The 13,081-nt window shown below is 41.3% G+C and overlaps 1 protein-coding gene across 1 annotated transcript in view; it reads left to right on the top strand.

The window, feature by feature from the left end:
* Positions 1 to 4,243: 4,243 nt before the first annotated feature.
* PYROXD2 (pyridine nucleotide-disulphide oxidoreductase domain 2) overlaps positions 4,244 to 13,081 on the top strand; it is an 83,826-nt gene continuing 74,988 nt past the window's right edge. Inside the window, exon 1 of the mRNA XM_075215950.1 lies at positions 4,244 to 5,432. Coding sequence (XP_075072051.1) covers positions 5,318 to 5,432 — 115 coding nt within the window. The 5' untranslated portion in view covers positions 4,244 to 5,317. The remainder of the gene's footprint in view (positions 5,433 to 13,081) is intronic.

Raw genomic sequence — 13,081 nt, 5'->3', positions numbered from 1 at the left:
TCTTCCGCAAAGGAGAATTTCCTGGTGAAGAATGTGCAGTGTTGTAGTTTTTTTTATCCCCTGGTTAACTTGGGACAAAATGTCTCCAGCCCCCAAATCAGAAGCATCAATTTTTATAAAGGGCAACTCAAACTGGGAAGGCAAAGTGTAGGAGCATTAGAAATGGCTTCTTTTTTTTTTTTAAATACATGTTTATATTGTTTATTTGAACAGGTTTACATGTACAAAAAAATCAGCAAGTAGTGTTAACATTTATATCAACATGTTAAATATAATGAAGCTATATCCGAATGTTGTATTGGCGTATACGATTCAAAGAGGAAAAACTTGAAGGTGAGGGGAGACAAACAGGGGAATGAGGAGGAAGAGAGGGGAGGTGTCCAAGGGGGGCACAAGGGTAGTTGGATTCGTCTGCGGTCGCTGGAACAAGAGGCTGGTATATTTAGTCAGTCCTCTCTAAATAGAAAGAAGTGTGAGGATAATAATTTAAAGTAGGAGAATGTCAAACGGTAGATAGGGGCGGTTCTGCTTCGTAAAAGGATGTCCAAGTGTTCTACACAGCATGAAATTGAATTGGAGTATCGTTGAGGGTGGCGGTTATACTTTCCAAGTGGTATGTTGACCAGATAGAACTTATGGTCGCAGTAGGTGAGGGTGGGATCGAGCTCTTCCAGTGCGAAGCAATCAGGCAGTTAGAAATGGCTTCTTTTAAAGCTGAGAAGACATCTATGGCTTCAGTAGACCAGTTTCCTGGGTCAGCTCTCTTCTTAGTCACAGTGGTGAGTGTAATAGTGATGATAATAGTTGGCATACCCAAGAAACCATTGTAGGGCTTTTAGGTTACTTGGCTTTACCCATTCCTGAATTTCCTGGAGCTTAAACAGATCCATGGAGAATTCCTGTGCAGAAATAATTTATCCTAAGACAGAAACTTGATTTCAGACTTGCACTTCTCCAGCTTGGCAAACAGTTGATTCTTCCTTAATTTCTGAACAACTTCACAAAAGTGTACCTGATTTTGCCTCAAGGAATTAGAATAAATTAGGATATCATCCAGGTAGACAACAATGAATCTCCCTAAATAATATCAGAGCAAATAATTGATAAGGTTATGAAACCTTGCTGGTGCGCTACTCAACCCGAAAGGCATGACCAGTTATTGGTGATGGCCAGTATGGGTGTTAAAACACTTTTTTCCACTCAAAGCCTTTGTGGATATTCACCAAGTTATAGGCACCTGAAAGATCTATCTTAGTTAATCTACTTGCTCTTTTAAGTTGGTCAAACTTTTTCTAGTTTAAAGGGAGAGGGTACCTGCTTTGTAGTTGATACGATTTGACTGCTGCCTGCTCCTGACCTCTGCCTGTTTACTGCTATGGTCAATGCAAGGCCAAAGTTGTCTATCCTTTTCAAATATAAAGTAGTCTACAGAAAGGCGAGTGGGGCTATTTGGATCTAGATTAAAAACCTATGTTTGAGAGTCTCCTTGAAAGAGTGAGATAACAATGCTTACTGTTACAGGATGAACCGCCTATGCCACCCTGTCTGTTACTGCTGGGAACCGGCTGGGCTTACATTGCCACCGTTCCCTTTCGTTATTCCAAATGTACCCTCTCACCGCAGTAGGAGGGGCTTACAAATGCTGCCACCACTGGGCTCCTTTACCGGCATCCAGAACCGGGTTTCTTCTGGATAACTGACGCTGCTAGTGTACCCCGTTACTGGTGTACCTGAGCTGGTACTCCTGACCTCTTCCAATAGATCAGGGTTTCTGTGGATGGATTCCCCCTGGCCTATCACACTGGCCAGAACTTCTGGGTAGCGGGCAGGGCGGTGGTACTGCATGTTGGATCTAAACCTCAGAAACAGCCGTGAATGGATTCGATTTTGGGTCTAATCTGTATTTCACAGGGATAGAAGAGTTTCCAAGCAAATCTTTGAAGCAAGTGATGTTTATTTGCTCACCCTGGTTGAAGGTACCGGAGAGCAGGTCAGATGGAACATGAAGAAAAATTTTCAATACAAATCAGTGTTTTTTATACAGATTTGGACACAGCCTCAAAGGGTAAGCCAGTCCCCTTGAGATCTGACCTTTTTTTAGAATCAGGATGCAATTTGTTTTCCCAAACATGGATTTACATGCAATGCAAAGCTAACCATATTCACACTTATCTGTGATATCCTAAAACTTGCTGCGATTTCCTGCATCTTGTGCTGTGTACAATGTTCAGACAGGTTCTAACAGTCTGGACAAAAGGCCACACAGTAACGACCCCCTGCCGGGTCTTCTGCCAGAGCAGGCATTTGACACTTCATCTCAAAGGTCTTAGTTAGCATTTCCTGCTATCAGACTCTCTCCCCACATATGCCTAATTGTCTCTAGCAACGTTAAAACAAAAAAACTAATTTTCTCCCCTGGTTTCAGAAATAAAGATAATTCCTTTCTCAAAATACACACAATATCAAAAATAAGTACATTTGCAATTATATAAATAAGTGCCCTGCGCTATTTCCTTTAAATAAATTTATACCATAAGTTACTTATAAGTGATCCAGTCACGCTTACTGTCACGAACACGCTCCCAGCTGCCATGACGTTGGGGTGTTCACTGTATGAGGTCACACACGATTTCAGCTCGCAGTCTCTCTCTACCTATCACACAGGTTATAGACCTACGGAATCGCCCCCAAACACAGCGCTCTCACACCCCCAGACACTTCAGGTTTGCCACCACCTATTGAATATGGCCAATAGGACCCCAATCCACTGTCCCACACTGGCACGCAGGCTTCTAGCTATTCACAGACTAGCAAGACCCACACCAGCACACAAAGGGTTACCTCTTCACACCTCCAGACTGTTACACAAATGTCAATGCAAGCACACATAGCTTGTTAATCAAATGTATCAACAAATCACACACTGGCATTCCAAGGGTTAACTTTGTCGAGCTTTCTCTTCTAACAGGCTAATGGATTTGTTAGAGTATCAAGGACACAACTTATTAAATTATAGATTTAATATACAAAAATACAGGGCATACAGATAGAAAAATAATGAATAACAATTAATAGATTGACATAACAAGCAAAAACAGTTTAAAATAAAAGGGGTTACATTCAGAATAGTACTTACTTGAGTTGCATAATCTGCGCCATGGGGAATTGGCTAGGAAGATGGACAGCTTATCAATGTGGCTTGATTTCCCCAAAAAGTCTGACCCTTGCCACTTGCCAACACAGGTTTTTTAAGCAAAATGACATGGGATGGTCTTCACAGGGGCAGTGTTTAATGCTAATAGGGAGCAGGAATGTCCCCTGGGTGTCACTATACTTTGCTCACAAATATTCCCAAAGTTTTGACCTGTGGGTAATTCTTCACAGATATATCCCAGAGAAATAACTCCCCCTTCAATAAACTGGTCATAATCTCCCGCACATTTAAATACCAAACATGATGGAATTATGACAATGTGACATACGTTTTTCAAAGATATGTGATTTTAGCTGTTCACGGATACCACCCGTACCTGTCATTCACAACCCCCGTGTGATTTCTGCTCCTCAGTATGGAGTGCCACCCAGATTTCCCAAAATATGAACTATGACAACATTTTCCTTTTGAAGGTCATATTTCTATATACCTGTATAGGCTTTCACATGCTGCCTACAAGGATCTCCAGCTGTGATCGGCACCACACAGTCTATTCAAGCATCCAAAACTCCCTCCCAGGCCAGGCTGTCTCACAGTAGGAGCCATTTGAAGATGTCACAGGTGACCCACTTATCTTTTCACACTGGAATGTGCAAAGCCATCAAACACATTTACATCAGACTCTCTGTCTTTACATTTTACACTTTAACCGCTCAACTGATCCTAGGATTCATTTGATATAACATATTTACACTGCAGTTATGATTTATCCCTTATAAATAACTGTAAGCTCTATATGTTCACGACACTTACCCACTGCTGTTCTGAGAAAGAAGAAGATCGTCTTAATTTAAATCTAGCTTACAGCTTTCCATAAAGTTGGGAAAAAGGTTTTCTGGTGACTATCTGGCAAAATAATCTGGGTTCTCTTTCCTCCGTGTCTGGTGGCTTGAGAAACTTACTCCTGAGAGGACACCTGCATAGATAATTATAAAACTATATCACATAGTAAGAATCCCTATCTTGTAGAATGTACATGCATGTGTTTGGTTTCCCCCAGATCTAAACCTGTAGTAGGGACTTATTAACTTCAAGGTATTTGAGGTGATAGACAGGACACAGTAGGAGACCAGCAGATTCAGTATAGTAACAGTGGTAAGATAGGTGCACCAAGCAACTGACAGGCAAATTTCAATATCAAGGTCAGACAGGATCAGGGTCTGGCAGTGGTTTAAACAGAATCATAAACAGGCAGAGATCAAGGACTGAATCCAGAGCACAGACTAAGGCAAGAAGGCAAAATAGGCAAGGTCCAAACTTCAATCGGGGTCACAACAGACAATCATAGTAGTAAGCATTCTATGCGCCTCTCAGAAGAGGATATCGCTCTGTTCTTTTCAGCCCTCTGGGGTTTATCTGGGTTCATGTGGGGGCACCAGGGCTACTGATGGTCTCTATCAGGGACTCTGCAGTCACAATAATCCCACCACTGCTCCAATACTCTAATTAGCTCTCCTGGACCTAAATGTCGGCAATTAACTTCTGTACCCAAAATCTCTTAGACCGAAACTTGCTATCCAATACCTACCAATGACATTTAAACCTTAATCCATTCTCCTGCCCAATACTCCCTATTCAATATATTTTGACTGACATCCAAAATCTCTCATTAACATTCTGTCACATGAATCTTCATGCTGCTCGGAACTTTTTTTTTTTTTTCACTCGTTAGTAAAATCGTTGTAGATAACACATTGGTTGGAAAATTCTGTAGTGTGTACCCAGCCTAAGACATATTTCATAACTAACTTGTTTCCCTTCATGACAGTCAGATCTTTTACAACCTTTGGGAAACATTTGACAGTCCTGACGTTCAGAAACTTATTTCCATCTTCATCATGAACTGACCAATAAGAAAGTAGACAAAACTTCTCTAGCACAAATATATAGCCCTATAACTTTCTAGTCCAGCCTTCTATTCTGAGATGTGCTTACGTAACATTACATGTTGTAGTTTCAGCACAGCCTCTCACATTACTGTCTCACTCCATGAATAAAGATATCCTGCAGTACATTTCAAGCTAAATGCAAAGTCCACCTCTCCGTCAGTACTTTGAGAACACACAGAGTTTACAGCAGCATACAATTTTTTAATGTCTGAAGATGTCTGCTGTGGGCTTACAATGTATGAAACCAATCCGACAACTCAGAAAAAGAGCTTATTCCAAAATCCCAGGACAACTAAAACTGAAATATGACGCTGTGATCATCGGAGGAGGTAATTGAGCCTGTAGTTTGCTTGTACTTTGACTGCTTTAGAGTGTTGTTGCTGTTGGTTTAACTGTTGGTCAGCAGATGTGACTGAACAGCATGAAGTTTTGCAATCTTAACTCTTGCAGAGATTTTAATAAAGGATCTACTCCAGAAATGTTTTATATGCATGTAATTAGGTTGTATGTTCTCCAGGGGAAAAAAAATATTAGATTTGCTGGGAAATATTATCTGCACCTTAGAGACAGGATATTTTCATACTGCAGATTGTGCTGCTGAAGTTCTTACAATTAGCTGTCCCTAGATTTACAGTTTGTAATACATAACAATGAATCATATATTTCATTATCCTTAAAGGAAAAATATATCCTATTTATGAGCAAAAGTTTATTTCTTCTCTCTGCTTCAAATGGTTGAGAATTTGCATTGGTTTTTAGTAATGCTCTCATATTGTTTTAGCTGCATTTTATATTTGTTATCAATAATTATAGAGTTTTCTTTTTATTTTGTATTTAAGGAGACCCCAACGTTCAGCGCCCCAACTTGCTGTGCGACACGAGTTTTTAACTGTGGCACTTTTTCTAGGGAATAATAATTTTCACTACGATCACATAGGCAAGCCGAGGGGGGGTTTCCTAGTGATTGTAACCCCCCTCCAAGCCTGGGGCACTGTATAATTGAGGTGACTGGACCCTGCCCCCGCTTCCCACGGCTCTGCTTGAAAAAGGGAGAGCTGCGTCCACCTAACAGTAGTGCACGCAGCATTGCCCATGTATATTATGGGGATAGGAAGAGTTGGAGAGAGGCCAAGCACTGTCTAAAATTATAGCCTCGCCCCCATGCATGCTGGTCATGCCCACTGGTGGCGTGGTGTGGAAACCCCCCTCTACAAATCCTGCGTTTGCCCCTGGATCAATAAACCCTTGGATACAGGATGAGTGGCGGCAACAGGATTTCATTGGGAACAACCATAATTTTTTTTTCAGATTGAAACGCGTCATTTCTTTGTAGAACGAATTGGCAATAAAAACAAATCACCATGCAGATGGTGCGATGGCAGCAATTGCTTCTCACTAATGCTACGTAGACACTGGTGTAGGAATTCGGCATTCCAACACCAATTCGCAAATGAAGTGTATTTGAGCTCGTATATAGTTGTGTTCTTACATGCATTTACCTTGTGGTGCGTGGCATATAAAATGCTTGTTCCTCAACACAGTTGAAAACCTGGATTCATCTCAATGGGAGCACCCTGTAAACACAAGGAGATGAGGTCAAAAAGCAACTTCCTGTTTGACGAAGAGAAGCAGAGGAAAATGGATCAGGAAGAGTTGGCAAACGAGATACAACCTGTCTGCCTCTCTAGCCCCATCCACTTATTAATGGCCCCATATGAGCAGATAACTGTGTGGACTGATGGACTTCTGTTAGTCCACATGGTCACACCCCCTAGTCTGGAGGCACTGCACCAGCTATTGCCAAGGTTGCGCCTTGGCAAAAGCTGGTGCTGGTGCTCTTGCCACCTTGAAGGGGGCAAGATATGAGTACCGGCATGAACTTAGATTTCAAGTTCTCCACATTGCAGGTCTCTCATTATTTTGCAGATGCTCCTCTTCCACTGCAAGAAATAGATGTTTAGTGAACCAAACCTCGCTACAGTTATCACACCTGAAATGAAAAGTTAGATTTTTTATATATATATATATATAAATTTAATGTATCACTTAAAGTGACATGTAGAAGCTGCCAACAATTATCTGTAACATAACATGCAGTCTAAAGTAGGTGTTAAATTCTAAACTTACAACTTACAACATTAAAATACCAATCCTCTTGTTTGTTGAGATCCTCAGCTCCAGGTCAGTGATTGGACGCACATCAATGTAACAAGGCTTATTTCTCAGCTGATTATTATGCTGTCAGGATACGATGAAGTGTAATGTGGCGGATGGTTGGCACCGCAGAAGTAGTGAAAGGAAGGATTCTTTAGGCCCGGTGGTATGGTAGAGAGGCAAAGGTCCCCCCCATAGTGTTGGAATTAAATAAGGAACACAGGGCTTAAACTGCATAAACCTGTGGATTTATTCTCTTTGCTTGTGACATAAGGTTTTCCCACAGCGGCATATACGTAGTGGTAGTGTAGGGAATACCATGATACCATCAATATGCAATGTTATTGAACATGTCACAAAATAAATAACATTTTAGGAATCTTGGTTCAACAATATCAGCAATATGCAAACAAAAATCAACCCCAACACTTAGGTCACTGAATAAATATATCTCACTTTCAAGTTAGGCACTGTGCTTCAGTGAAATGAGTTTCATTAGATAAATACTTTAGAGAGACAACCAGGTGCTAGTGAGGTAATTAGACAATTACACTAAATACTGCTGCAGCAGAACATCTAGAGAAACCAATCACCATTGACTTTTAGTGTAATTATACACCACTTATCACACAATCAGTAGAGATACAACAAGGATTCATCATCATCATCATCATCATCATTTATTTATATAGCGCCAGCAGATTCCGTAGTGCTTTACAATTGGGAACAAACATTAATAAAACAATACTGGGTAATACATACAGACAGAGAGGTAAGAGGGCCCTGCTCACAAGCTTACAATCTATGGGACAATGGTTTGATACACAAGGGTAAGTGCTACATCATATTGAATATTTGCATTAATCCAGCTTGTTCAGGTTAGATGCTCAGGGACTGTTGCCCTCAATGGCTCCTTTTTCACTTAGCACAAGACACAGCCAGCAGCAAAACGACCCACTAGCTTCCATCAGTCAGTTTCTGAATCCTCTCCTTTCCCCCGAAGAATCTCCTTGAACTTTTCTAGTTCAGTCTGCCGCCAAAATGCCAGTTTTTCACAAGCTGTTTGCAAATTGTTGCAGTGTCTAACTGTCTCTGCTTGCCTCTAGTGCAGCCAGGCACTCTAGTGAGCTGCCTGGGGTTGTAGTTTGCAGTTTGTCCACCCCAAAATGGCTGACACCATTTGCATTAAACTTCCCAGAGGCACTTTGGACAACTGTAATTTTCTGAATGAGTGCATGCAGTAATATACCTGTGATTTGTTCAGAAACTCAACAAGTGTCCTGACAAACTCACCAAATGTATGACTGCATTAAATCAAACTATATAAGGAAGGTTGAAATGGACTTTTGTCAGTTGGCGAAAAAGAAAATGAAGCATGCTGTATGAAGTTATAAAGATGCATAAGTTATAACATAGTTGCCAACCTTTAACGATCGGCCTCCGGGAGTCTCAGTGTAGAGGTGGGCATGAGGGGCGTGGCTCCACGAATCGCGTCATTTTGGCCCCGTCCCCTGTGACGTAATGATGCAAACGCGTCATTTTAGCACGGGGGGGGGGGGGTTGCGAGCCAAAATCATCATGGAGGCTTCAAATGCGGGAGAATTGTCAGCTCTCCCGGGAGTCCGGGAGTCTCTCGGGCATTCTGGGAGAGTTGGCAAGTATGTATAATATCTGGTACAAAGATCCAACAGAAAGGACAAGAAATGATTATGTGGGGCACTCAAATGGATGAAAATAAGAAAAAATAATTAATCTGGATATATTCTTGTTAAATACAACTTTATTAAATAATTCCACTAAAATAGTCTACTAGCGAAATATTAAAAAGTGTGTGTGGAAAAACATATATAGAGTACAAATATGACTGATAAAATGGACAAAGGAGATTGTCCAGTCGCGTAACTGCTCGAAACTGAAGGATTCTGTCACATTGTCATATTACGACACTACCTGGAATACAGAACTCATTGTGGATGCTAGCCCTGTGGGGCTAGGAGCTATTTTGACTCAGTTAAATTCACATGGGGATCATCAAATTGTAGCATGTGCTAGTCACAGTTTGACAGAGGTGGAATAACGATACCCCCAGCCAGAACGAGAAGCTCTTGCAGTAATATGGGGTTGTGAACATTTTCACCTCTATTTATATGGCATTGACTTTACCATTCAGACTGATCACCAAGCACTGGTGATACTCTTTGGTGATCCGAACTCCAAACCATGTAGGATACAGCGATGGGGTTTACGGTTACAAGCATATAAATATTCGATTAATTATTGAGCCGACCTGATTACATGTCCAGACATCCTATGGTTTCTGACAGCTTGCAGTCTACTTCAGTGGAGGAGTATGTGAACTTTATTATCAACAATTCAATTCCTGATTCCTTTACTAGTGATAGCATCAAAGAGGCTTCTTCTTCAGATAAAGTTCTGTCTGCGGTTAAACACTGTCTTATTTCCAATGATTGGCGGCTAAGACAGTTTGTATTTTCAACAGCTGAGGAACATGACTTTAGAGCAATTCATAGACATTGGAAGAACTTACTGTCCATGATGATTCAGTCATTCTCAGGGGTGATAAAATTGTCATTCCAACTGCGTTGCGAAAGCGAGTAATTGACATTGCACACGCCAGTCACTTAGGGATTGTACAGACCAAACAACTTTTACGTGAATAGGTATGATTTCCCTTAATGGAGCAACGTGTTGAATTGGAAATCCAAAACTGTACCACTTGTAACCTTCAGTCTACACAAAATAATACAGAACCATTACGGATGACTGACTTACCTGACAATGTATGTGGCCCATTGTACAAATGTAAATACATACTAGTGGCTGTGGATGAGTATTCATGACATCCTGTTCTTGAAATAATATCGTCAACATCTGTCACATCTGTTTTACCAGCGTTGGATAAAATTTTCACTACTTTTGGTATTCCAGGAACAATAAAGACAGATAACCACAATTTCAAGGTGGTGATTTCAGTAACTTTATGAAACATTTTGGAATTTGACATCAGAAAATTACTCCGCTGTGGCCACAAGCTAATGGTCTTGTTGAACGTTTCATGCGTAATCTTGGGAAGCAAATAAAGATTTCTAAAATGTCACTCATTCCACTTCAACAATATTTAAATCGATTTCTCATGCAATATCGGTCAGTGCCTCATTCTACAACAAATATTCCTCCTCAGACGTTGATGTTTCAAAGCAAAGTGATTAGATCTACTCTTCCAGAAATGAATTTGACTCCTTCATGTAAAGATCGTCCGGTGCGCAAGACTGACTTTGCCAATAAACACGAGGCCAAACGATATGCAGAACGGAGAAGGAGAGCTGTTGCTTCTGACTGACAAGTAGGAGATCGTGTTCTTGTAAAACAAAAGGTAGTACGCAAGGATATGACTTCTTTCCACCCAAGTCCAATGACTATAGTGGAACAGAAAGGACCGAACATCAGACAGTGACCAGAAATGTATAGCATTTCAAGAGGATGGGGTGGCTGAGCTGGGTGACAGGGGGATATCTGCCCCCCGGGCGGGTCCCATATTGGGCTACCTTGGGCTGTGTCACTGGGCAACCTGCATTTTTTTCCTTTTGCCCCCTGGGCTGAAGTTTGCCAGCCCTACCCTGAAGAGGATAATTTCATCTTTATCTTCTTATGCACCAATTCCAGAAGATATTGCCACAGCACCACCCTCAGCACCACGTGATTCCAACATGGAACCGAGTTCCTTGAGCGCAGGATCACACTTTCAGATGAAAAGAGGCAGATTCATTAAACCACCAACGAGGCTTATTGAGCAGATTTGTCATTTACTTGATGATTTGAAACTTGTTCAAAATGGTTTTTGTTTCATTTTTTCCATGTGTACTGGGTAAATGCTCACGTGAAGTTAAAAATGTTCTTGCTTAGGTACAGCTAGCATATAGTCATACGTGCGATTTTACAAATGCACTATGTGATTAAATCTATATCTATATTTATGAAAGGAATGTAGCATCAAATATATCATACTTGCCAACTTCTTGTAGTTGGCTTCCAGGAGCTGCTCGTGGGAGGAAGGCGTGCGGGGGGGCGGGGATCTGAAAATCGCGTCACGTAATGACGCAAATGCGTCATTTTACAGCGGGAGGGGGGGGGGGGGGGCAGGGCCAAATGCCACGATTCCCGGACCTAATTCTGCCCACTTCACTAGGAAGTGGGCAGATGCGGGAGATTGCCATACAGTCCCGGGAGTATATATATATATATATATATATATATATATATATATATATATATATATTTTTAAGACTGCATCAGCACAGTAGGACATGTGATCAGGAAGTTAGAGTGGGGGAGGAGAAGGAAGGCAAGCTGTTTGAATAAATAAAGATGCATATGTTATAATAACAAATAAAAAAAAGCACAGATTCATGCTTGATGCTTCCCTGATACAATAAAGGTAACAGAACATAACAGGTAACAAGCTCAATTTACACTCAAATTGGAAAGGATATTGAAAAATTTAAAATCCCTACAGTCACATTTAAAAAAAAGTGCATTTTAAACACAGCTAACTGTAAACTAAACCTGCAGTAAACGTTTATGTCAATGGAGTGCATTTTAGTAAATTGCATTGCAAACACCAGGGTGTACATATATTAAAATGGGTAAAACCATACTTGCCAACTCTCGGAAACAAGTTTCCGGGAGAGGGGGCGTGACTGGAGGGCGGGAGGGGGCGAGACGAGGCCAAACGTGTCATTTTGGTCCCGCGGGGCCAAAATGACGCGATTGGCCTTGTCCCGCCCCCTCCCGCCCTCCAAAATGGCGTCAATCACCGAGAATCGCGTCATTTGACGCGATTCTCGGTGAAATCCAGGATGCGGGAGAAATGCCAACGAGCCCGGGAGACTGAACCGAATTTCGGGAGTCTCCCGGACATCCCGGGAGAGTTGGCAAGTATGGGTAAAACACTTCCTGGGTTATGGAGCTTTCCCCCGATCCTCTGACTACTATCAACGACCCATTTGCCCGCCCAATATTTAATTATTGATTAACTTAGTCAAAGTTTTATTGCCTGCTTGACCCTTTATGATTCTTAAATCATTAACAGTTTCATTGCCTGTTTGACCCTGTATGATTGTTAAATAATACTTGGAAGTCTTGGAGGTGAATTCACATGAAGTATAATTGGGTTCATTGATGTCAGTCACTGCATTTGGTTGAGATTAATACTACTTGAATTACAACATCTACTTGTTATCCAGTTAGCTACTATCCAGGCAGCTGAAGTAGGACATGGCAGGTCGCCAGCACACACAGGAGAAGTCGCTGCCTGCTTATCACATGGGTGCCACAGGGAAAACTGTAACGCTGCCACGTCAGCAGACGCTGGCTTGTTGGGTGTGCAGCTGTGCAATTGTACAACTGTAAATGTTTGGGAGTGAGTCCCGGACAGTGGTGAAATTTGCCCCTATTGCTGCTGTGCTGACTCCTACTTTTAAGATACGCAGATATCTTGCAGCATTTCAAGTGGCTAAAGCTAAAGCTTTAAGGATTTGATTTATCAAACCTTTGAAAAAGGAAAAGGTGTTGCCATAGCAACCAGTTAGATTCTAGGTATTATGTTCTAGAACAGTGGTTTCCAAACTTTTTCAGTTCGTGGCACCCTTAGAGTCTCCATAATGTTTTCAAGGCACCCCTCCAAAATAATTACTGAGCAGTTCTGTTTTATAAGTAGTTGGGTCAAAATAATGTAATAAGTATTTAGGTCAGGACAGAAATACTTAGTATGTTGTTTGCAAAAATAATAAACATAAACCCAAGG

This window comes from Mixophyes fleayi, chromosome 6, assembly GCF_038048845.1.
Source record: "Mixophyes fleayi isolate aMixFle1 chromosome 6, aMixFle1.hap1, whole genome shotgun sequence".
Lineage (NCBI taxonomy): Eukaryota > Metazoa > Chordata > Amphibia > Anura > Limnodynastidae > Mixophyes > Mixophyes fleayi.
The sequence above is the reverse complement of the archived record's forward strand: the minus strand, read 5'-3'. Positions and strand labels throughout refer to the sequence as shown.